Source organism: Chelonoidis abingdonii, chromosome 10 (genome assembly GCF_003597395.2).
Source record: "Chelonoidis abingdonii isolate Lonesome George chromosome 10, CheloAbing_2.0, whole genome shotgun sequence".
NCBI lineage: Eukaryota > Metazoa > Chordata > Testudines > Testudinidae > Chelonoidis > Chelonoidis abingdonii.
The window spans coordinates 69,883,818-69,907,011 of NC_133778.1; the positions used below are offsets into that span (position 1 = coordinate 69,883,818).

At 41.5% G+C, this 23,194-nt stretch overlaps 1 protein-coding gene across 1 annotated transcript in view; it reads left to right on the forward strand.

Annotated features, from left to right (window-relative positions):
* The window catches only part of MYLK (myosin light chain kinase), a 331,787-nt gene that overhangs the window by 161,413 nt on the left and 147,180 nt on the right, over nucleotides 1–23,194 (forward strand). The window contains exons 6-11 of the mRNA XM_032797034.2: nucleotides 114–279; nucleotides 5,801–5,837; nucleotides 8,522–9,102; nucleotides 11,784–11,987; nucleotides 13,203–13,337; nucleotides 22,282–22,434. Coding sequence (XP_032652925.1) covers nucleotides 114–279; nucleotides 5,801–5,837; nucleotides 8,522–9,102; nucleotides 11,784–11,987; nucleotides 13,203–13,337; nucleotides 22,282–22,434 — 1,276 coding nt within the window. The remainder of the gene's footprint in view (nucleotides 1–113; nucleotides 280–5,800; nucleotides 5,838–8,521; nucleotides 9,103–11,783; nucleotides 11,988–13,202; nucleotides 13,338–22,281; nucleotides 22,435–23,194) is intronic.

Genomic DNA, 23,194 nt, shown 5'->3' on the forward strand with positions numbered 1-23,194 from the left:
TTGGCTGAGAGATAAATGGAAAGAACAACATGGGACAATGGACTGGTCTTGTACCACAAGCTGCTTATTTCCATGACTGTGTCTCTAATGGGATTGTTTTGTGATCTTTGCAGGGTGATATTCAGTTGCAGCAAAAAGATCGTTTCAACATGTTTGAGAAATCAGGCATCCAGTTCTTGGAAATCCAAAATGTTCGTCTGGCTGATGCTGGAACTTATACTTGTACCGTGATGAATAGCTCTGGGAAGGCATCCGTGTCTGCAGAACTCATGGTTCAAGGTACAACAACAAGAGATTAATTGGGAATAACACAAGTGCATTACAAAGCGTTCTTAAATCCTTGCTTTCAGCAATGTCTGAATACAAGTGTTGATTTTTTTCCCCCCACCCAAGCTCACTCGCGCTCTCTCTCTCTCTCCCCTCCCATGTGCCCTCCCCTTGTGTGGAAATTCTGCATATGTAATTAAATACAGTAATCATACCTTTAGAGAGAGCCTCATTTGGGATGAGGAGGGGCAAATCTTTTTACTATGGTTGTTAAGCAATTGTATTTAGCATTGTCGTAGTACTTTATTCTTTCAATGCACTGTATAAACATTAATCTTCACATTCCCCTTTGAGTAGTAAAGCATTATTATTATTATTAATATTATACCCATATTTATAGATGTGTGGGGAGGGATGGACAGAGACATGGGGAAGTTAAGCTTGCCCAGACCAGCACAAGAAGAGAAAAATAGCTGAATTTAAAACTCGGATGATCCTAGCTCCCAGCCCTGTCTTCTTCTGACTGTAATTAAAAGGAAAAAATAGATTTGTATAAACATGTGTGCTACGTATGTCATGACATGTATAGTTAAATTTCTGGGTTGATGCTCCTCATGCTTGTACAGGAACACCAAAAGCATAGGCCTCTATCACTTGAGCTACAGTAGAAGCCTTTTTATCTCTGAGGAAGACTGGGGCCAGCTGTGTGCACAAAGCCAATACATTACATATGCCCCTATTACACCAGCTTGTTGCAATCATCTGAGGTCCATGGGAGTCTGTGTCCCATCTGGTGAGCCATTTTGAGAAGCAACAGGGTTATACGTGTACAAATGACAATGGGAATTGAACTCAACCATGTGCTACTTAACCTAAAAGGATGCTGTGAGCAAATATCAATCTGTGTAACACTGTGGTCAGCCACTAGAGAGACCCCCACATTTGCCGGTGTATTACTCAGACAGACAGTTTTTTTTGTTCATTGAGCCTTTTATTAAATATGTGACTGAATCTCTGATTGCTCCCGCTAGGTTAATGATCCTACTGTATATAATGGACACATCTGTCTTGGGACATGATGCGGGCTGGGAACCAACAGTTCAGCCACATTGGGTATAAATTTCAAATGCTAATTGCATCCCTAATTAAGGGGCACAGTCTTTCCTGGCTCAATATGTTCAGAACAGGAGAGGACTATGGTCCCCGGGCATTTAATAGAAAGGAGGTTACATGGTAGTTTATTTATCTTATCAGCTGCCTTTACCATTCTAACCTCCCATATCTAATTCTTTAAGTATCAATTAAATCAGCTAGTAGGAAGTTCTGTAAAGCATTATCAGGCAGTCATACAATTGAAATTATTGCATTATTTTTAAGCAAAGCTATGTAGATCTCTTGTAAAGATAATCTTGTTCCAAGAGCTTTATTTCTTCCAAGTTTCCACAGTCAGGTGGAGGGTGGAAAGAACATTCTCTTAATTGATAGGATCATGTAGCACTCTTTTGTCTTCAGCCAGCTGAGGTTTGTTAAGCTTTTTATGGATCTTTAACTGATCATCTTTCAACTGGGATTCAGCTTACTTCTTCAGTGAAAAATTTTGGTAACTGTTTATTTATGGCCAGACTAATTGCAGGGTCGTGATAGGTTATTTTTGTCTTATGTATCTTTCGAGTCTTTTGTTCACTCTTTGTGGAGTGCTCTGATTGCACCACATCTCTCATCTCTACCCTGAGACAAGGATTCAAATGTATGGCTCACATTCATCATGGTTCATTCAGTATTTGCTCACCTCTTCCTTCATCTCAGCCATTAAATTCCTTTGTGCTGCAGTCCCAGTCTCACAGCTGGCCTATAACACAGTAGTTCAACTTGAAACCTGCTGCTGATCCACAGAGGATGGGAAACATTGCCTTTTGGAGGCTGAGTATTGCCTCTCTGATGCTTCCAAACACTACCTGCCTAATATCTGAATCTGGATCTCCGAGAACAAGTGGTTGTGCGCTTTTGCCAAAATGCTAGTCTGAGCCTCCTGAGAATGAAGTACACTACAATGAACTTGGACAATTGAATGAAAACACTTCTTTGAAATACTGTCCGGTTCTGGTGTCCACAGTTCAAGAAGGAAGTTGAGAAATGGGAGAAGGTTCAGAGAAGAGCCACAAGAACAACTACAAGATTAGAAACCATGCCTTAGATTGAGCTCTTTGAGTCTATCACTATCCCTATATTTAGCTTAACGACGAGAAAGTTAAGGGTTGATTTGGTTGCAATCTGTAAGTATGCAGATGGGCAACACATATTTAATAATGGACTCTTCAGTCTAGCAGAGAAAGGTCTAACATGATCCCATGGCTGGAAGTTGAAGCTAGACAAATTCAGGCTAGAAATAAGACGCATATTTTTTAACAGTGAGAATAATTAACCATTGAAACAGATACCAAGGAAGTAACTGCTTCTATTAGTGACTTAAAAAAAAAAATCAAGATCAGATGTTTTGCTAAAAGATCTGCTCTAGAAATCATTTTTGGGAAGTTCTGTGGCCTGTATTATTCAGCAGGTTAGAGCAGATGATCACAATGGTCCCTTGGAATCTGTGAATCTCTTAGATTATTCTGTAGCATTTTAGTAACTCTCTGGGCTAACTGGAGTAGCCACAGCTCATGATCTGGCAACATCATCAGTGTATTCAGAGAGCTAATTCTATAGAGTCCTCCAAGGTGTAAGAAATGCAGTAGAATCTTTGTGTTATGTTGTGAGTGTAACTGTAACTTGTTCAAAACACATGCATAAAATGCAGTATGGATTTCTGTGTGGCAACATACAAGGTGCTTTGGAGAGGTGTCTGTTAGAAGTGTTGCTTTATGCCTTTGGTACCAAGCTACCGTCATTTTTAAAATACTTCCTCAGAAAGAACATTCTAGGCCTCTCCTACATGGGCTTCATTCCTCTGAGGCAGCTACTAAGGCTGAGTTTAATTTGCTGTTCTGTGCCTCAGTTTCCCCATCTTTAAAATGGACATTTGTCACCTTTGTAAAGCTCTTTGAAAGCTATGAATGAAAAGTTCTATATGAGAAACAGGTATTGTTTTTATAGTGATTTTGGATTTCCAGCTTCAGACACCTGAAAGCGTCTGATTTGTCTGCATGTGCTAGCACCACCCTCTCAAAATCAGGCCATTTAAGGTGTCTCAAAATCACTTATCGCTTTTGAGTAACTGGCTCTAAATCTGTTGTAGCTTGCTGAAAAGGTATTGCCCAGGCTCTTTGCACCTCCCAACACAGCCCTCAAAATGTTTCCTAAAGAAGAGAGTTTTTTCCATCCTCCTCACCATCAACTTGAACACACTTACTGACAAAGAACCATTTCTAGGCAGCTTACTTCCTGAAGTGCATTGCTGGGGCTATTCAAAGATTCTGTGGTCAGGAGGAAGACTGCAGAAAGAAGAGTCTTGGGCTCAGACTGCTCTCCAGTGGCAGGAAGTTCCATGGGCAAGTCCCTGTCTCCTAGGCATTCCTCCTCATCTTAACTTCTTGATTTCAATGTTGCAAAATACACAGATCAGAAGAGACCAAACATTCACTGAGCATGATGAAGTGAGTGTATATGGACTGAATGTCCTGGGCCAGATTCCAACACATTTAGTTAGCCTGAATAGCACCATGCTCCACCAGTGATAGCTTTCCTTTCATTGAGAATACTTGTGGAGTGAAGCGCTATTCAACATGAGTAAAGGTATCAAAAGCTGCCCTCAATGGGCACTGAACAGCAATGTAAACTTCCAGCAGTAAATGCCAGGTGTAACATAAGTGGTGTACAACCTTCTAGTTGTCCCTATTTATTTAATTTTTTTTATAACTTGCAAGTCTACACCAGGGTGCTCAGCCTTGCTGGAGGTTTGTATGGACATGGGCAAAACTCCACAGAGTGAAAATAAAAGTTTCTGAATCTTGCTCACGTGAGGGAGTGTGTGCTCCTGCTTTTCAAAAGTGAGACGACAATCTTTGTCTGGGAGTTGAAGCTGTCCGGTACGAAGTAGTCCACAGTCAAATGAATTGTCAGATTCAGAGGCAAGTCCCTTTTAGGGTGAGAACATGTCCCATATGTCTGGGGATGTTCTCAGCCCACTCCCCCAAAGTCTGTCTCTATATCCACATGAATTTTACACATATGGTTGTTTTTGTCCTGGTTTTTGTAACTCCCTGTAGACTAGTCACCTGAACGAGCTGCCTCAGATATTGATACTGACAACAAGCAGTCTGAGTTCATATGCCCTTCAAGGGACACTCCCCCCCACCTCCTTGATCTGTGACATACTGAAGACCTGCCCTGTTTCACCTCCCACTGCCCTTCCTAGCACAAGTTCTGAAGCCCATCTCTGGAAACTTCCCAGTACTTTACCAAGGCCCAAGTTCAAGAAAGTAGCATTATTCAGGGCAACACTTAAATGTGTGGGACTCAATGGGAATTTAGCATCATTAAACGTGGGCTTAAAGTGCTTTCTTGTATTGGGATCTAAAACTGTTCCTTATGCTGCCCTCCTTCCCTGAACTGCTCTCCTGGTTGTTCACTTTAAAAATCTGGTCACCATGTACTGTAACCAGTGCTTTCCTGTGCTTGCAGACTTAGAGCATAGCAGACTGCACTAACTGGCATCCTGTCTTTGCACTCTGCAGAGTTGGCAGCCCATTTATGGCTACCAGTGCTATGTGCATAAGTATGGGAGAAGGATCTTTCCCTCCTGGCATACCCACACAAGGACAGATGGAACTAAATGACCTAGAATAATTAGAGTATTTTAAAATAAGAAGATAACTAAATCTCTGTTTTGGGCTGTAAACTACACTGAGTAGTTTGAATCCCTGGATTCATTGTAAGCCCTGTGTGAGCTTCCAGGCCAGAACATTTCTTCCAAAAGTGAAAGATTCAATATGTTGGTTTCATTTTTATGCCATTGTTTGTCTTTGCGTTGAACATATTAATCTCTACCAGCCAGCTAAAGCTTAGTCAGGAATTTGCGGCTGGACACAGTTTACAGCCAGAACATCTGATTTAGCATCTTCATAATTACACGATTTAGGTCAAATACAGAGGATGAGTGCCCTTCCCAGGTCCACATCCTCTCTGAAGTTCCATTAAGAATTAATGAGCTGCCTCCAGCTGGAATATCATACATGCCTGCCTTTTCTAACCCAGAACATTCCAGTCTGACAAAGCCCTTTAATTTTCAGTGGGCCTTGCAGTTGCTAGATCCAGAAATATCTTAAACTGAGCCAAGGCTCTTGCCATTTCAGTTAAGCAGTCAGCACTTATGGTTGGGAGTCAAGATCTGTCAATGAACCTGTTGTGGTCCAGTGACTCAGCAAAAAGTGGGTATGATTTAGATCCATATCAACTTTCCTCTGGTGGCAAGCCGTAATTTGGCTCCCATACCAAAAAAAATGACTCTCCAAAATATAGACTTTACCTAAAGCTTTATTTTGACATTTACAAGGTTTGTATTTAGTATAATATGTTTCCTTTATTTTTATTTCAGGTTCAGATAAGACAGACCTGTATGTTCACCCATTATGGTATGTTTTTCATTCAATACATTTTCCCTTTTCTCATCTTTCAAAATGCAATATACTGTGTCTTGAAACTGCAGCATGAAACTCCACTGAAAGAGAAACAAACCCTCCTCCTTCATAGCGTAAGTCAAATCTAACTATTGAGGGTTAGACGGAAACTTTACTCGGGGACAGATTATCTCATAATGGATTCCTTGTACCTCCTGTGAAGCAGTTAGTATCGGTTGCTGTTGGTGGGTGCATTCTGTCCGAGACAGACCACTGATCTGATCTGTAAGGGAAAATTCTGATGTTTCTGGTGTAACAAAGTCAGGCCGGGCGGCCCCAGAAATCTGGTAGAGGGCCACTATGTTTGCCCTAGAATGTTAAAGGCCTCTTTGCTACAAACTGAGAAGGGGTTACCTCAGGTCAGTTAGGGACACCTGCATCCAATTAAGGGACTGCCTGAGACCTTTTAAAGCCCCTCCTCTGCAGCTGCCAGGCTAGTGGCAATAGGGAAGTAAGCTTCCCTAGGGTGAGAGGTTGTTCTCCTTCCCATAGGGGAAACAGCCAAACATGAGTGTCTGCTAGGGGAAGAACTGACACCCCAGAGCCAACAGGACAACACTCTGCCCCAGCGAGGGGGCAGGGAAAGGTATCCCCCTTTGTTTTTGTGTTTGTGAGACTGTTTCCTTTTTGTTTGGTGGAGACTCGCCCCTTAAGACGATCCCAACGCCTACCCTGAACATATGGCCAGAGGAGCACGGAGGGGGGAAGACAAACACTGCTCAGAGTGGGACTGATTTACCCCAAGCCCAATGCAAGCAAATGGGGAAGTGCTAGGTCTGGCGAGACGAAGGTCTGCCACACTATGTACATTGTCTTCAAGGAGGAGCTCCAACTGTGGAATGGCTACAGTATTGACATGTGAACTGTATGAAACAAGAGATTGCTTGCTCTGAACACTCCCCTAATTCATGCTCAGAACACTTGCATACATCATGTCAATATGGAGCAGATCTTTCTTAAAAGCATGGTACTGCGTGAATCTTAATTAAAAAACTGAAACTAGATGAGTAAGAAATGGGTCTAGTGATCATGATTTCTATTTTCATACATTTAGAAAACCTCTGAAGGTTTTAGTCCTGGAAAACAAATTTTGGGAACGGAACAATTTAAGCTTCTGCAGGACTAGCTTTATGTTTAAATTATTGTGTCTGCTGAAGTGTAAAGGAAGGTTGGAGTTCTAGAAATGATTGCTGAGATTTTCAAAGTAGTCTAGAGGATTTATACACATCTTCCAGATAACCAGTGTAAGCAATGACTATGGAATACCTGTGCTCCTTCTTTATACAAGTACATACTGTGCTTCTGAGTCCTTCACATAGAAATTCCAGGATTAGATCTGGTCAGAATGATAAATATTTCTGTGAAAAAAAGATATAAGAAATGAAAAATGTTCTCTCAATTTTTTTCTGAAAGTTTTTTGAAAATTTTAATTTTTTTAAGTTGAAAAGTGAAAAACATTTTCAGTTAGAATTAAGAGCATTTTTAATAGGAAAAATGTATGAATGAAAAGTTTTAACCAGTGTTAACCAGGATGTACAAGATCACTTCATGGAGTCATCGAAACTCGTATTAATTTATTGAATGTACCCACTAGGTCTGAGTTTTAGACCATTCAGGATGTTGGATTTCTGTCCCAACAAATCTGGAGTTGAATTTTCAAAAGTGCTCAGCTCTGCTGGAAGCAGAACTAGGCAAAAACTGAGAGCATTGTGATAGAATGAAATTTTGAAAAGCAAAGACTTAGGCTTCTCCTGGTAACATGCTTTTTAACAGTAAAATTGAGCTACTCGCCAGAGCTTGCAGTGTCCTGAGGACTCAAGAAGTAGAGCTCCTAGGAGAACTGGTGCGATAGTACAATGTTATGATTTACAAAACATAAGTGCAAGCCTGATACATACTGCCTAGGGGCCTCAACAAGGTTAGGCTGGATAAATAACTATGGGTAAAATTTTCAAAAGTGCCTAAGTGACTTGCAAGCCTTAGTCTTATTTTCAAGAGACTTGAGGATTTAAGAGCTTAGGTTTCATTGAAAGTTAATATAAATTAGGTTCCCAAATCACTTAGGCATTTTTGACACTTTTACTGTGCGTTTAATAAGCATAATAAAATACAGTGAAAATAGTCAACTAGAATTATCTACAGGAAGTTAACTTATACAGTGTTCTGAGTCATTTATATATGTGGCCTGAATCCGTTCACATTTGCATCGATTTTACACCATTGTCATCCCATAGATTTAAACGGAATGAACTGTAAGTCTAAGACAGTGTATGTGAGATCAGAAGCTGACCCATGTCCTGTAAAAGAGGGCCTGAGCAGAGGAATGGGATCCAGCAATTCCTGTTTTGTAATCCACATTCTGACATTGGCACAAGTCATTTATTCCCCTTTAACAGATAGAGGTAAATAATATTAACCTCTATCTCACAGGGATTTTGTGGGGGTTAGTTAGTTAACAGGAATTAATTCAAGGATGTTCTGTGGCCTGTGTTATACACGAGGTCAGACTAAATGATCACAATGATCCCTTCTGGTCTTCTAAACTATGAATGTTTGCAAAGTTCTCTGAAGCTAGAAGTGCTGTATAAGTACCAATTATTACAAGCCATTGATTATATCTCTAAATAATTTCCCTTCAGCACTCCAACAAAATCAACTTCCACTGCAACCAAAACTATTGAAAATTCAGAATTCAAACTGGCAACTAGCAATGGGATTGCTAAGGAAATGAAATCCAGCAGCACTGGCCTCACAGTTGAAACCAAAGAGAGGACAGGAGTTAAGAAAGAGGCCTCTTCTATCTCCTCCTCCAAAGAAGCCAAGGACAATAGACAACGACAGCTCAGACAACCCAACACAGAACCTGCTCAGGAACCTAAAGGAGAAGCAAGGGGATCTCGGGGCCTACAGAAAACTTCCAGCACCATAACCCTGCAAGCCATTAAAGTGCAACCAGAGCCAAAGGCAGAATCCACAGCCACTTCTACTGGACAGGATGAGGACAGGAAAGGGGCCACACAGCCCCTGATGACAACTCGACAAACTGCGTCTGTCATCAGACAAGCTGGTCCAAGGAGTAGAGAAACAGAAAACAGAGTTGAAACAAGGAAGAGCACAACAGAGCAGAAGAGGGAGCCTCAGGGAGTCCCTCCGCAGTTTGAGAGCCGTCCACAAAGCCAGGAAGTATTAGAAGGCCAGGAGGTCAAATTCAAAAGCAAAGGTAAAGGGATGAAAGCTCAAAGAACCCAGTGTTTAGGGCTCTGTTGCTGTAGATGGGATAACGGGGAAATACTTCACACTTCAGTGCAGGTTTTTTCTCCTTCCTAAACCATTCTTAAAATAGCTCTTCTGTGGTACTCCACACTTGCATCAGCAAAACCGTTACTCCACTGCATGCCATTGTGGTGTTCTGTCTCTGTGTTTTCTATACAGGGCCAAACCTTAATATGACTGTATTCAGGGGAATAAGAGGGAGTACAAGCCCGAGGCCACTCTCCTGCATGGCTGTTGTAGGGCTCCCTGCATCAAGGCTCAAGTGCCGAATGGCCTACCATGGGCTGCGTGCCTATCGCTCACTCCCTCCTTATCTTTCACCACTAGCAGATTCTTGATTCTGTCCCCTTCTCCAGTATGCTGACCTGTGGTGCTGAATTGGTACAAGAGGATAAGTAAGTGCTGTAGTAAGTTACTGACCCCTGGAGCAAGGGATGGAGTAGAGAGAACGAATAGTAGTGGAGTCGCAATGCTTTCTCTCGGCTCTTGCATGTCGCCCTTTGCTTAGGGCTCAGTCTAGCCCCTGATGTTTAGGCAAGTGTTTCTAATGTTTTAACTACAGAAGGTCATAATTAAAAGGCCCTGGCTCAGTGTTTCCTCTTCTTCAGAAATGGATCAGATTTTAACCTCTCAGAAGAGAAAGAAATGATGGAGGGCTTTTTGGCTGCATATCATGGGTAACCTTTTAATCTATTCTCTGAGGAAAATATGAGGAACTTCTATTTTTATTGCAATTTAGTAGAAAATTAATTTTGAAGCTTTTTTCTGGAATTTTAATGTAACATTTGCACATCAAATAGCCCCCTAAAAAAAGAGAGAGAGATGACTTTACATTCTAGGCAGGAAAAAATCTAGTCGTTGATTTCCTTTCTGGATGCGTCTTCCTCGCTCTATAAAGAATATATTACCCTCCCAGTGAGTCAGGATTGGAGAAGGTATTCCAAAGGGCTCTCTGAATACTGTATATACTTGTTCATAAGCAGAATTTTTTTGATAAAAAAGTGAAGCATTAAAGAGTAGGGGTTGGCTTATCAGCAGGTCTACACCAAAAGTTGATGATTTTAAGCTCTATTGAATTGAATATCTAATATATTGTCATTGTAGATCAGGGGTCGGCAAACTTTGGTTCCCGGCCCGTCAGGGTAAGCCGCTAGCAGGCCGGGATGTTTACCTGGGGCGTTCGCAGGCACAGAGCCCCACAGCTCCCACTGGCCACAGTTTGCCGATCCCAGCCAATAGGAGCTGCAGGAAGTGGCGGCCAGCACGTCCCTCGGCCTGTGCCACTTCCCGCAGTTCCTGTTGGCTGGGAATGGCAAACCATGGCCACTGTGATCTGAGGGGCTCTGTGCCTGCAAATGCTCTAAGTAAACAAAACGTCCCGGCCTGCCAGTGACTTGCCCTGATGGGCCAGGAGCCAAAGTTTGCCGACCCCTGAAGTATAGGGGCGGCTTCTGAAAGGGTCATATGGTTTTTGCCATTTTTACCTATCCATTTTGGAGGGGTCAGCTTATAAATGAACAGGCTAATGAACGAATATATATGGGTAGTTTATTTCTGTAGTATATTAAGCTAAGCACTTCTTTATCACCTTCTCAGCGGACTTTACAAGCATGAACTAGTGAAGCCTCGCACTACTTCTGGGAGGGAGGGAAGTGTTCTCTGTTTTACAGAGGCACTAAGGCCCAGATTCTCAAAGGAATTTAGGCTCCTGACTTCCATAGAAGTTAGGAACTTAAATAACATTGAGGATCTGAGCCTAAGGGCCTCCCTCATTCACTGCCTACTGAAGTAAATGGGTGTCTTTCTATTGACTTCAGAGCGCTTCCAATCAGGCCTTAAGAGTCAAGTGACTTTGTGCAGTGTCAGCTCTTCTTCTTGATATCTCCTCTGCCTCGGTCAATCTATCTTCCCTGTACTTCACAGTTGTACACACAATAGATGCTCTTCCAATTTATTTTCTCCCATCGTGTCTGCTCCTCCTGTTTGCATCCCTCAAAACCAGAGAGGTACCAACAAGATGTGTCTATGATGTTAGGCACATCTCATGATCTTTCACTCTTGTAACCACCATTCTCCCCCATGCCTCATCACTTGCTGTGCTGAGTCAAATTAAGTGTCCGGCCTTGCAAATGCACAATTGAAGGAATGACATTTTTTCTAATTTTTTATTGATCTGTTCCCAGTTGCCGTGTGAAAGACCTAGCCAAACAGCAGAAATTGAGCAACTGCAGCAACCAATTTTACAGTAGAAATTGACAATTCACGAAGTGCTGCTAAATGCAAACAAAGCAAACAAACTTGAGGGTAGGGGAAGACAGTGGAACATGTTTCTTCTTCCCTACCTCCTATCTCCAATCTAGCTGGATTATAGCAATCTTAGGTGTGACTTGTAACAACACTAGAGGAACAATTTTCAGACAGAAGTGCGTGTGACTTTTTTCAAGTTGTCAATTTCTTTTTAAGGGCTGGGATGGGTGTGGAAAGATAAGCAGTAACTGTGTATCAGAATATTTTACAATGTCTACTGTGCTGGTAAAAAAAAATATAATAGGCAAAGTGAAGGTTTATCATAATGGGGAAATATCTTTAATGGCCCTCGCCCCCATGCTCCAACTTTGCATCATCTAGTTTCAGGGAAACCAAAACCAGATGTGGAATGGTTCAAAGAGGGAGCCTCTGTAAAAGGAAAAGATGGCATCCATATATATGAAGAGGATGGAATTCATTGCTTGTGCTTGATGAAAACCCACTTGGGAGACAGTGGATCCTATAGCTGTACAGCCTTCAACTCCAGGGGTCGAACTTCCACCAGTTGGGTGTTAAGTGTAAACAGTAAGTAAGTTAGGGTGAGCCAACATGCACTTTAAGAACTAAGGATGGGATTTTTAAAGAGATTTGGCTGCAAAATTCCTATTAAAATTAATTCACATATAGACTTCTTAATTCCCAGCTCTGCTCTACCACCAGTCTGATCTTGTGAAAGTCCATTTATATCTCTGTCTCTGTCTCCCTTCCTCACCACTTCACCCTTTGTCTTCTCTCTTGTAAGCTCTTCAGGGTAGTGGCTGTTCCTCACTGTGTTGGTAGGATGCCTGACAAGTGGGGGGGTCCTGATCTTGGTTGGAGCTGCTATGGCTGTGTGTGATAAAATAATGTAATATGAATGAAGAGGAGGCCAGAGATCCTGCCCAAAGGGGTCTGCACCTTCTGCACGGGACTCTGTTGGAAGTTTTTTTAATACTTATGTAGTGCTTTGCATTTCTGAAATGCTTTCCAAATGCTGACTGATTCTCATAACACTCTTGTGTGGTACAATAGGAATAAGAATTATGTGGAACAAAACCTGAGAGTTTTGTCTGGCACCATTTTTGAGCTTGAAACCTTTGAATATCAGGTTTGCTTGAAAGATTCCGGAGCATCTTAGCAAACACTGGCCTAAGTTATGTTTTTTTTCCAAGCCCATTCTTTTATGTGATTTGAGGTTTTGTTACAAATCTCCAGTCATGCTGATGCAACATTTCTCTGCTAGCACTGAGAATTGTTGGCTTTGAAACCTGGCCACCTGCAGTTCCTCCACAGCACACTTCCTGCCTTGTCAGAGTCCTATTTCCAGCATGTGGGCAAAATCCTGAATTCCTCCTCTGTTTCATTGCCTAACGAGGAGAATTGTGAAAAACCTGATCCTTCCTGTTCTTTGCACTTCTTCACTTTCTGTCAATAGATTTCGGTTCCTCATGGTGGCCTGATGCACGTGGCTGCGTGTGGGGTTTCACTTGCAAAACCAGAGCCTAATGCAAAGCATGAAAGGCAAGCAAAATCTTTTGAAGATTATGCAGGGTGTCCTATCTTTGTATTAGTCCATGAGTCAAAATTGTTTTTGCTTCCAAAAGATTCTTTTCTTTACAGCTGTGATCTTGCACATGTATGTGGAAATTATTTTGCATTGTCATTCCAGTATATCCTCTTAATCTACTGAGTAAAACTCCCAGAGGAATTGTCGATTTGTCAGACCTGTATTAACAGATCCACTTTTGCTTTGACTTAAAGGGCCTAAAGTTGAAGAGATTGCTCCAAGGTTTTCCAGTGTCTTGAAAGGATGTACAGTGAGTGAAGGGCAAGATTTCGTGCTGCAGTGTTCTGTGGAAGGTACACCTGTGCCTCAGATCACCTGGCTCCTCAATGGTAAGAGAACTTCCTCTGGCTGCAGAAACACATGCATCCAGATGTTCAGATACCATGGGGATGGGCACATTATAGAAACCTAGATGACCAAGCAATACGTACTGCACAGAATTTGTTAGCTTTCCGTAATGGGATATGTGCTGAATAATGAGTCTGGGTACATTTAATGCAGTGGTTCTTAAACTTTTGTACTGGTGACCCTTTTCACATAGCAAGCCTCTGAGTGCGACCCCACTTCTAAATTAAAAACACTTTTTTATATATTTAACACCATTATAAATGCTGGATGCAAAGTGGTGTTTGGGGTGAAGGCTGACAGCTCGTGACCCCACATGTAATAATCTTGTGACCCCTTGAGGGGTCCCGACCCCCAGTTTGAGAATCCATGATTTAATGTGCCATTGGGAACATTTTCATTAGGCAATTTTGTTCTTTATTCCAGTTTTGATGTGCATCCAGCAGGGGGCTCTTGTGACAAGTGTGTCATACTGTTGTTTTTTTAAGTTTGGTCTTAATAGCAGCACAACAGAGGCTTCAGAGAAGAAGTTTTTAGTCTGATCCACTAAAGTTACTGATATGTGCCACCATTATCCCCAAGAGTGACATCAAAATGGCAACAGGGTTGCCTGGGAAAGGATGAATCTGGCATCATTACCCCCATGCTTGATCCCTGCCTCCACCCTTGGCTCAAAAGTCTAGGTCAAGTTCACAGTACATTTTAGCTTTTGCATGCCCAAACCATAGAAAGTAGTCAGTTCTGTGCCACTAAGCCACAAAGCCCATCAAGCTCTTTGAGTCTGGAGGACTAAAGCTGACAAGATTAACCTTAAGGTGTTTATTGGGCCAACTTCTGTTGGTGAGCGAAACAAGCTCTCGAGCTTGTGCAAGTTCAAAAGCTTGCCTCTTTCACAGAATCGTAGGATTGGAAGGGACCTCGAGAGGTCATCTAGTCCAATCCCCTGCACTCATGGCAGGACTAAGTGTTATCTAGACTAGTGGTTCCCAACCCATGGGCTGCTTGTGGCCCAGTCAGCACAAAGCTGCGGCCCACGTGACATCTTTAGGGCCATACATGTAGTATATATATTGCATGGATGTGGCCCACATAACACGTAGAGACCTGCATATGCAGCCCACAATAGTAAATAGGTTGAGAACCACTGATCTAGACCAGTGTGCATACTCCTGGGGGTAGGCAGAAATCTCATCTAGATATTTGCCTAGTTTTATAACAGGCTGCATAAAAAGCACTCGCAAAATCAGTACAAACTAACATTTTATACAGACAATGACTTGTTTATACTGATCTATATAGTACACACTGAAATGTAAGTAAATATATTCCAATTAATTTATTTTATAATTTATATGGTAAAAATTGGAAAGTAAGTAATTTTTCAGTAATAGTGTGCTGTAACATTTTGTGTGTTATGTCTGATTTTGTAAGCAAGTAGTTTTTAAGTAAGATTAAACTTAGAGTACGCAAGATAAATCAGACTCCTGAAAGGGGTACAGTAATCTGGGAAGGTTGAAAGCCACTGATCTAAACCATCTCTGAGAAGTGTTTTATTGGAAGCTGGTCAGTGAAAAATATTACCTCACCCATCTTGTCTCTCTAGTATCCTGGGACTGACATGGCTACAACAATACTGCATACAAGATTAACCTAAATGCATTTTGTATCAGAACTTTGCTTTAGGGGTTGAGGGACTTAACCCCTGCTGTATCTCACACATCATATGCACTTTGCTGATGAAAAAGAATACCTGAGATGCTGTTAACATAAAACTTGTGGATTTTTATAATGTTATTCCCCAATAATACTTTGTATCATTTAAACATTTTTTAATTTTTAAACTCCTACTGCCTTCTCACCACCCAAGCTGTGTCTTTTGTGCCCTTATTTCAGCTGGGACAGTGAAACCAGACTGGCCGTTCCATTTTCTGTTTTTCTAGTTCTTTCTGTACTAGCAAGATGGATTTCTAATAGTACACAGAAAGGGAATGTTATGTCCAAAACTGTTTACAACTATTTTGTTTTCATTTCATTAAAATATTTCTGTTAATATCAGGTTTAATACTCTCAAACCCAGATTTGTTTAAACAAATGAACAGTCCACAAACAAAACCCCACATGTAGCTGTTAAATGTCTTAATGGATCCTTTTACAATTAGAGATGGGCCCATGGTTCAGTCTTCTGCATAGAATCCAAACTTCCTCAAAATTCCAGAAGAGTTTAGATTTGGGATTTTTTTGGTTCACGCCATCTCCGTTGAATGCTAGCCTAAATTATTCAGTTTAGCCCTTTATCTTCTGATCTGGTATTCACAAAGCATGAGTTGATATTTCAGGTTTTCACAGGCCATAAGTTTTAAAGGGGAAAAAACAGCATGCTTTGTTCTCAAGTTGCTTCTCTCAGGGTTGCTTTACAGTGAGCTGTTCGCACATAATCCTTGGTTACACGGCACACTTCTTCAGTCATTCAGTGTCAATGGGAGAACTCGGAAAGGTGGCAGGGAGAATAAAATGTGACCTTGAGATTGGTATGTTCCCACAGCCTGGCTGGATCTCTTTCTCAGTAACTCAGCAGTGCTCCATGACTGTAATGGAAAAGCCCCTGTTTTATGCCCAATGATAAACACATGTGAGAGAAGCTCTGACCTCTCCCACTGGAAATAACTTGCCTGTCTGGCTGAAGGCTGCCTGGGAGGGAAGTACTGTGCAGAAGAAGCACTCCCACAATTATACGGGGTCAGCCCTGTTTCCTTCCCAGTCCAAGGTTCCTCCTCCTCCTGAAAAATTCCCCAAATCATGGAATGGCATGGTTACATATAACTGCATGTGGCTAACTCCCTGTCACTGCCTTCCTGTCGTGCAGAGCACCTTTCTGTCTCTTCATAGAGAGACTCTTCATTTCCAAATTCAGGAAAATGAGCATTGTCCTGTCAGAATGACCCTAGCCACAGTGTTTCAGGGGTGACGTGCATCATAAAGCCTCTCCAAATACCTGAAGAAACACCTCTTTGTGTAACTATTATCAAAGGCACTGCTGAAAAACATACAGTCTAGAGATAAATAAATACGAGATTGTTATAGAAAAATCCTAGATTTTCAATATATTTATACTCTCTTCTTGCCATTCTCCAATATGTTAGATTTGGATTGACCTTCCGCCTGCTTGCCTTTATGGCCTTCACGTACCTGGATAATTGCCTTTTACAGTTGCTGACAGAGGGTGCTGTATTCTACCAAAGCAGCCTGGTTTAAAAACATGAATCTCTTTGGAATTCACATTACACCTTCAACACTGGCAGTTGAACAACAGACCCAAGGGCAGAAATGCGAACATGGGGAGATACTATTTCCTCTCTCTCCCCGTCACCCCCACTCCTGCACCACTGCTTATCATTCAGGCTTGTTCCTAACCACCTTGACCACATGACTTCTGACTTCCAGTTATGAGCCATCTCTTGTATCTTGGAACCTGGGTAAAACTTCACAGAGAACCTCTATACAACTGCACTTTATCCTGTATATTTTGCAGCCAAGAATCCTGTATTAGTCTTCATGATGGCTTTTGGCTGTTGAGCTGCTTTGGGTTGTTTTATCTACAAATATTGTTGCAGTACAGTGGCAAGTGATCCTGTGCTCCAGGATTGTGTGTAAATCATTATTAATTTATATTACGTTAGTGCGCCCAGTGCACTAGGCACTAGAGAACCACATAGTGAGAGGCCATCCCTGCCCAAAAGAGCTTACAATCTAAATAGACAAAGGCAGGAAGGGAAACAGAGGCACAGATGGAAGTGACTTTCACAAAGTTACACACGAGGTTGGTTGCAGAGCTAGGAATAGAACTCTGGTTGCCAAGCGCTGAGTCCTGTGTCCCATCTACTAGACCACGTGGCTTCAGAGATACTTGTTTCCACATTCTAACTACGTGTGTGCTAACTACATCCTGGTACCAGCTGACGATGAGGCATTTTTTAAAAGACTTTTTTGTTGCAGAATTATCCTGTAATAGAATACTTGCAATTGATGCATGGCTTCTTGGTGTACAAACCATCATAGCCACCTGACTGTAGTTTATGGAACCATGACAGTGTTAATGGGGAGATGCATATTAAAAAGCTGCTGTTGGTGGAGGGGATGGCCACATACTGGATTTTAACATGAATATCTTGTAAAATACTAAAGTGTGTGTATATAGCATTTTGAATGTACTCCGGTATTGGTCCTAATATTAATAATGCATAGTATGACCCACTACACTACCCACAACCCTCAAGAGTAAACTGGGAATGTCCCCCTGGGAAGTGGAAAAAATGGGTTTGCAGGTTGTCCAGAAGGCTAACTAATTTGGACACTGGCCCAGTGAATGTAAAGTAGTGAAATGTGGAAAGGCAAGGCTGGGTCTGATTCTGTAAAGATTTGTGTGTGTGTTTTACTTTAAGCATGTGTATAAATCTTTGCAGGATCAAGGTGTCTGACTGCAGTTGTGTCAGTATCATGTGGGCAGGGAGGCGATCTCTCTGTCAGACAGATCCCAAAACATTTAGGGTTTTATAGGTTAAAACCAACACCTCAAATCCCATCCTATACCAATTGGCAGTGATGATTTTGAGTAATAGTTAGCGATCAATGTTACCCAAAAAAGCCACAGTACTGTGAATTCATTGTCTCATTTACTATTTACTATTTATAAATGAATTTATTATATATAAATAGTAAATGAAACAATGAATTCACACTACTGTGGCTCTCTTCCTTCCCATATTTCATTGCTAGCTTCTATCTAACATGCAGTGGTATGACTAACATCTCATTGTTCCAAACATCTCCTTCTTGCTTCAGGGGGTCTGCCAAGCAGGGTCAGTGTTAGACTCGGTGGGACACAGGACAGAAAGCTGAAGTCCCACTGCATGGGGCTGAAGCCTGGAGCCCTGAGCACTTCCACTTGGGACTGAAGCCAGAGCCTGAGCAACTTACTTGCCTAGGGGCCCCTGTGGTATGGGGCCACAGGCAATTACACTGCTTTCTACCCCCTAATACGAGTCCTGGCTTTTATATGCAGAAAACTAGTTGTTGTGGCACAGGTGGGCCATGGAGTTTTTATAGCATGTTGGTGCGGGGGGAGGGGGCTCAGAAACAAAAAGATTAAGAAGCCCTGGTGTAGCCAGTCAGGCCTGGGCTGGAGCCCAAGCTCTGGGACCCTGTGAAGAGGAAGGGACCTGAGCTTGAGGTGCAGCCTGAGCAGCTATACCACAATTAAACAGCCCCTTAGCTCAACCCTGAGTCAGCGAGCATGGGCCAGCTGTGGGGGTCTAATTGCAGTGTAGACATCTCCGAAGTGGTTAATGCTACAGTGCCACATGCATATATTTCAGTAACCATCCAGTATTCCATGCGTTTTTGTCAGCTGAAATCATATGAAGCTTAATATTTTCTCCAAGCCACAGCACAAGGAGACTTCCACTAAAGATCAGCTAGCCTGGTAGATAAATAAATGCTTTCAACTATCCCATCTGTAACTACCTCTCAGTGCCTGCATGGAGAAAGCACATATTCATTTTGCACAAATAGATGCAGCTGAAGATCTTCACAGTATCCTGGAACCACCGATCTTTTCTATCTCTTACTGCTCCCGTGAAGCATTGTTGCCTACAGTACATTTTCTGGTATTTTGTCCAATCTAGTTTTGAATTATCTGAAGCTTCTGCTATTCCCTTTGGAGACTCTTCCTCTTCCTCAGCTTAACACAGTTTTCCTGCTTTTCACCCTAAAATAGCCCTGTCCTTAGTTTGATCCTATTAGTCCTAGTAATGCTCCGTTTTGCCACCTGAGCCACTTCTCATTCTCTTTGCTGTTTACATCCTCCATCTTCTTATACATGGTTTCTAGGAGAGCTCATAACTAAGTTCTTTACACGAGTCTGTTAATCTTTCATAAATCGGTACCATCCTGCCCTTTAATGATTTTAATTGCTCTTCTCCAAATTCCCATCAATGTAATATCAACTTCCCCAGAACTGAGATACGTAGAACTATACCGCAGTATTCTAGGAGTGATCTCACTGGAACTGCTCTCTGTCATGATACTTGTGTATGTAGCTCAGAATTGCTTTAGCCCAGTGATACTCAGCCTGGCTCAGGAGCTGCAAATGGCTCTTTAATGTGTCTCCTGCAGCTCTTTGCAGCACATGATATTATAAAACACTCTGGGATTTAAGCATCAGTCTAAGTTATTAACCAATCAAATGCTTTTACTGTGTTATCCAATTGTAGTTGAAAAAATAATTATACTTGGTCAGTCATTTTGCTGTGAGAATAAAATATATATAAAGCAATGATACTCAGATCTCAGTAGTTAGCAATCATTGCTACCCAAAAAAGTCACAGTATTGTGAATTCATTGTGTTATTCACTATTTATAAATGAATTTACTATATATAAATAGTAAATGAAACAATGAATTCACACTACTGCAGCTCTCTTCCTTCCAATATTTCATTGCTAGCATCTGCAGTGGTATGGCTAACATCTCATTGTTCCAAACATCTCCTTCTTGTTGAATATGCTTTTCAGACTGTTTACCCATTTTCCCAGGCTGAATCTCATTTTGATGGGTTTAAAAAAGAATGAATATTACCTTAACCTTTTAGCAAAATAATTTCCCAAGTTGTGCTTTATTTTAGGACAGCTTTTAATAAATAGGAGGAAAATTTCCTTTCTTCTGGTATAAATTGCCAGCAGTAAAGTATTTTTGTTGTTGTTCTTGCTGCCAAACTGTCATAGAGATTTGAATGTTATGTCCTTGGAGAAGAGAACATTTCCCTACTGGGAAAACTGTTATTATTAGGTGTAAATCTAGACAAAGGGGGAACATAAGGTAGACTCTGACTATTGGTTGTTCCACTGGGCAGATGTGGTGTTTTCTTTTGTTTTTTATTTGTTTATTTTGGTTCTGTGTCTGTGTTTTCATGAAATAGCAAGTAGTTCTGCACACAAAGTAAGTCAAAGTTTTGTTAATACCCAAAGAGAAAATTTGAAGCACCAACAAATTTTGATTTAGTTAATACAGCAAAAGAAATTACATTGTTTTTTCACAGAGAACATTTGCATGGCTCTTTTGGTTATTCATGCCTGAAGAAATTATGCCGTCTTGTTCTCGGTAAACCAGATTGCATACTGAGTGCATTTAAGCATGCACCCCTCTGATACTGGAATTCTTATTTTTATTACTTTAGTGCCAAAAGTCTTAACCAGGATCCCCATTCTGGTAGGTGATGCACAGATCCAGCCTAGGAAGATGCTCCTTGCCCTCAAACAGCTTGCCATCTTGGGCCTTAGTCCTGCAAATAATTATTTGGACATAACTGGATTATTGCATGCATAAGTGTGGGATTGGAGCCACCACAGTATGCGAAGGGTAGAAGAGAGGATAAAGGAAATAGCAATAAAAACATGTCTGATTTGGGAAATGAATGTTTTAGGAATAGGAGGTTTAACCCTGAAAATGTATTGCTGACTCCCAAAAAAGTAGTTAAATGCTGACCCCAAACTTTTCAAGGGATAGAAAGTTACTTATTTTATAAGATGATGATTTAATGGACAAATAAATTGAGATCATCCATCTTGATATTTTGTAACATTGTAAGTACTACACAGGAAGACTTCAAGCTTCAGGGACAAATGGAGTATGAAAGCAAATTGTCTTCTTTCTAAGACTGAGAGCACCAGAAGAGATGGTAAAAACCTTCTAGATCATCCAGTTCATGGTTGGTCTCTATAAACTCCCGTGCTTTGTCCTAACTAACTTTAAATGACTCAGACAATGATATCTCTTTTTTTTTCCCCGTGGAGATTTTTCCCCCACTGATTGAATTTTTTGTCCAATTCAACCTACTATTTCTTTTGCTCAGTTCCACCCCATTTTCTTTTAGATATACCCCAAAGGATGACCCTAAATCCTTCCTCAGCTTGGTGTTTATACACAGGCTGTTTTAAACCTTATTTAAACTAGGAAAATGTATCATTGGTGAACCAGTATTGGAAACTAATTAAGACCAGGTAAAACAGATTTCAATAACTTTTCAGAAAGTCTGACTAAGACTTGGTGGAACTTTCTGAAACAACATTAAAGCAGTATTATCTGGTCCCACGCTAGCACTTAAACCATTTTCAGGATCTCCTTAGGGGAACCACTTAGCGAAAACCACATTCAGGAACAGTCAAGGTTTCTAATATAGATCAGGCTACAGTTGTCAGTAACCAAACCATTCATACTTGGATGTAATTCTCTTACTTTTTCTTCCTAAGTCAGTCCCTCCAGCCTTCATCTTTTTTTGCCATCTTGGAATGCCTTCTAGAACTAGCAAGATGTCAATAAAATGGAAATGTTCAGAACAGTACATTATTCTTTTATTATTTGTGGTGTAGCACCTGGGACTCCCATTCATAGACCAGGACCCCATTACGCTAGGTGCTGTACAAGCACAGAACAAACAGACTGGGTGGCAATTCCACCATCTAATTTCACACTGGTAGAAAGTGTACATGGTGGTTTGGACAAACAATAGTTGACTGTTATTTACAAACCTGACTATGAATCTATTCAAAGATACAGGGCCAAATCCTTCAGCATTTTCTTGAGTAAGGACAGCAGGGAGTCAGTGGGAGAGTTGTCTCGATAAGGACTGCCACACATAGCTATAATGATACTGCAGCAAAGGCCACATTCTGCCTTTGGATCCATGTGGAATGTTTCTGTTGTAATCAGGAGAGAGCAGCACCTGGGCATCAGAGAGCAGAATTTGACTCTTGTTCGTAACCTGTCTACAGCCATTACAATTATAATGTGCATTAAAACTGAGCAGTGTTTATGGAATTTATGGCCTGCTGAATGTGGTGTGTTAAGAAATGTTCTCTTTCTTCATGTCTGCAGATGAACCAATTCAGTACGCCCATTCCATCTTCGAAGATGGGCTTGCAAAGTTGACTGTACAAGATGCTTTACCAGAAGATGATGGTGTTTATACCTGTCTGGCAGAAAACTGCACAGGACGGGCATCCTGCAGTGCTCAAGTCACTGTCAAAGGTGAATGTGTCAAAGATAAATACTCAGCTATTGCAGTAGAAATGCTTCCTGACCTGCAAGGATTTGCCTTGATTCTTTTTCCTCTTTCTTAGCTTCCATGTTGATGTGTGCATCCCATAGGATAGATAAGCTTTAGTGGGCTGACTGGAGAGGAAAGTGATCAGGAACAGTCAACACAGATTCACCAAGTGCAAGTCATCCCTGACTAACCTTGAAGGAGTGGTAGATATGCTGGAGGGTAGGGATAGGATAAAGAGAGACCTAGACAAATTAGAGGATTGGGCCAAAATAAACCTGATGAGGTTCAACAAGGACAAGTGCAGAGTCCTGCACTTAGGACGGAAAATCCCATTCACTGTTACAGACTAGGGACCGAATGGCTAGGAAGCAGTTCTGCAGAAAAGTACCTAGGGGTTACAGTGGACGAGAAGCTGGATATGAGTCAACAGTGTGCCCCTTGTTGCCAAGAAGGCTAATGGCATTTTGGGCTGTATAAGTAGGGGCATTGCCAGCAGATCGAGGGATGTGATCATTCCCCTCTAATGGACATTGGTGAGGCCTCATCTGGAGTACTGTGTCTAGTTTTGGGCCCCACACTACAAGAAGGATGTGGAAAAATTGGAAAGAGTCCAGCGGAGGGTAACAAAAATGATTAGGGGGCTGGAGCGCCTGGCTTATGAGGAGAGGTTGAGCTAACTGGATTATTTAGTCTGCAGAAGAGAAGAATGAGGGAGGATTTGATAGCTGCTTTCAACTACCT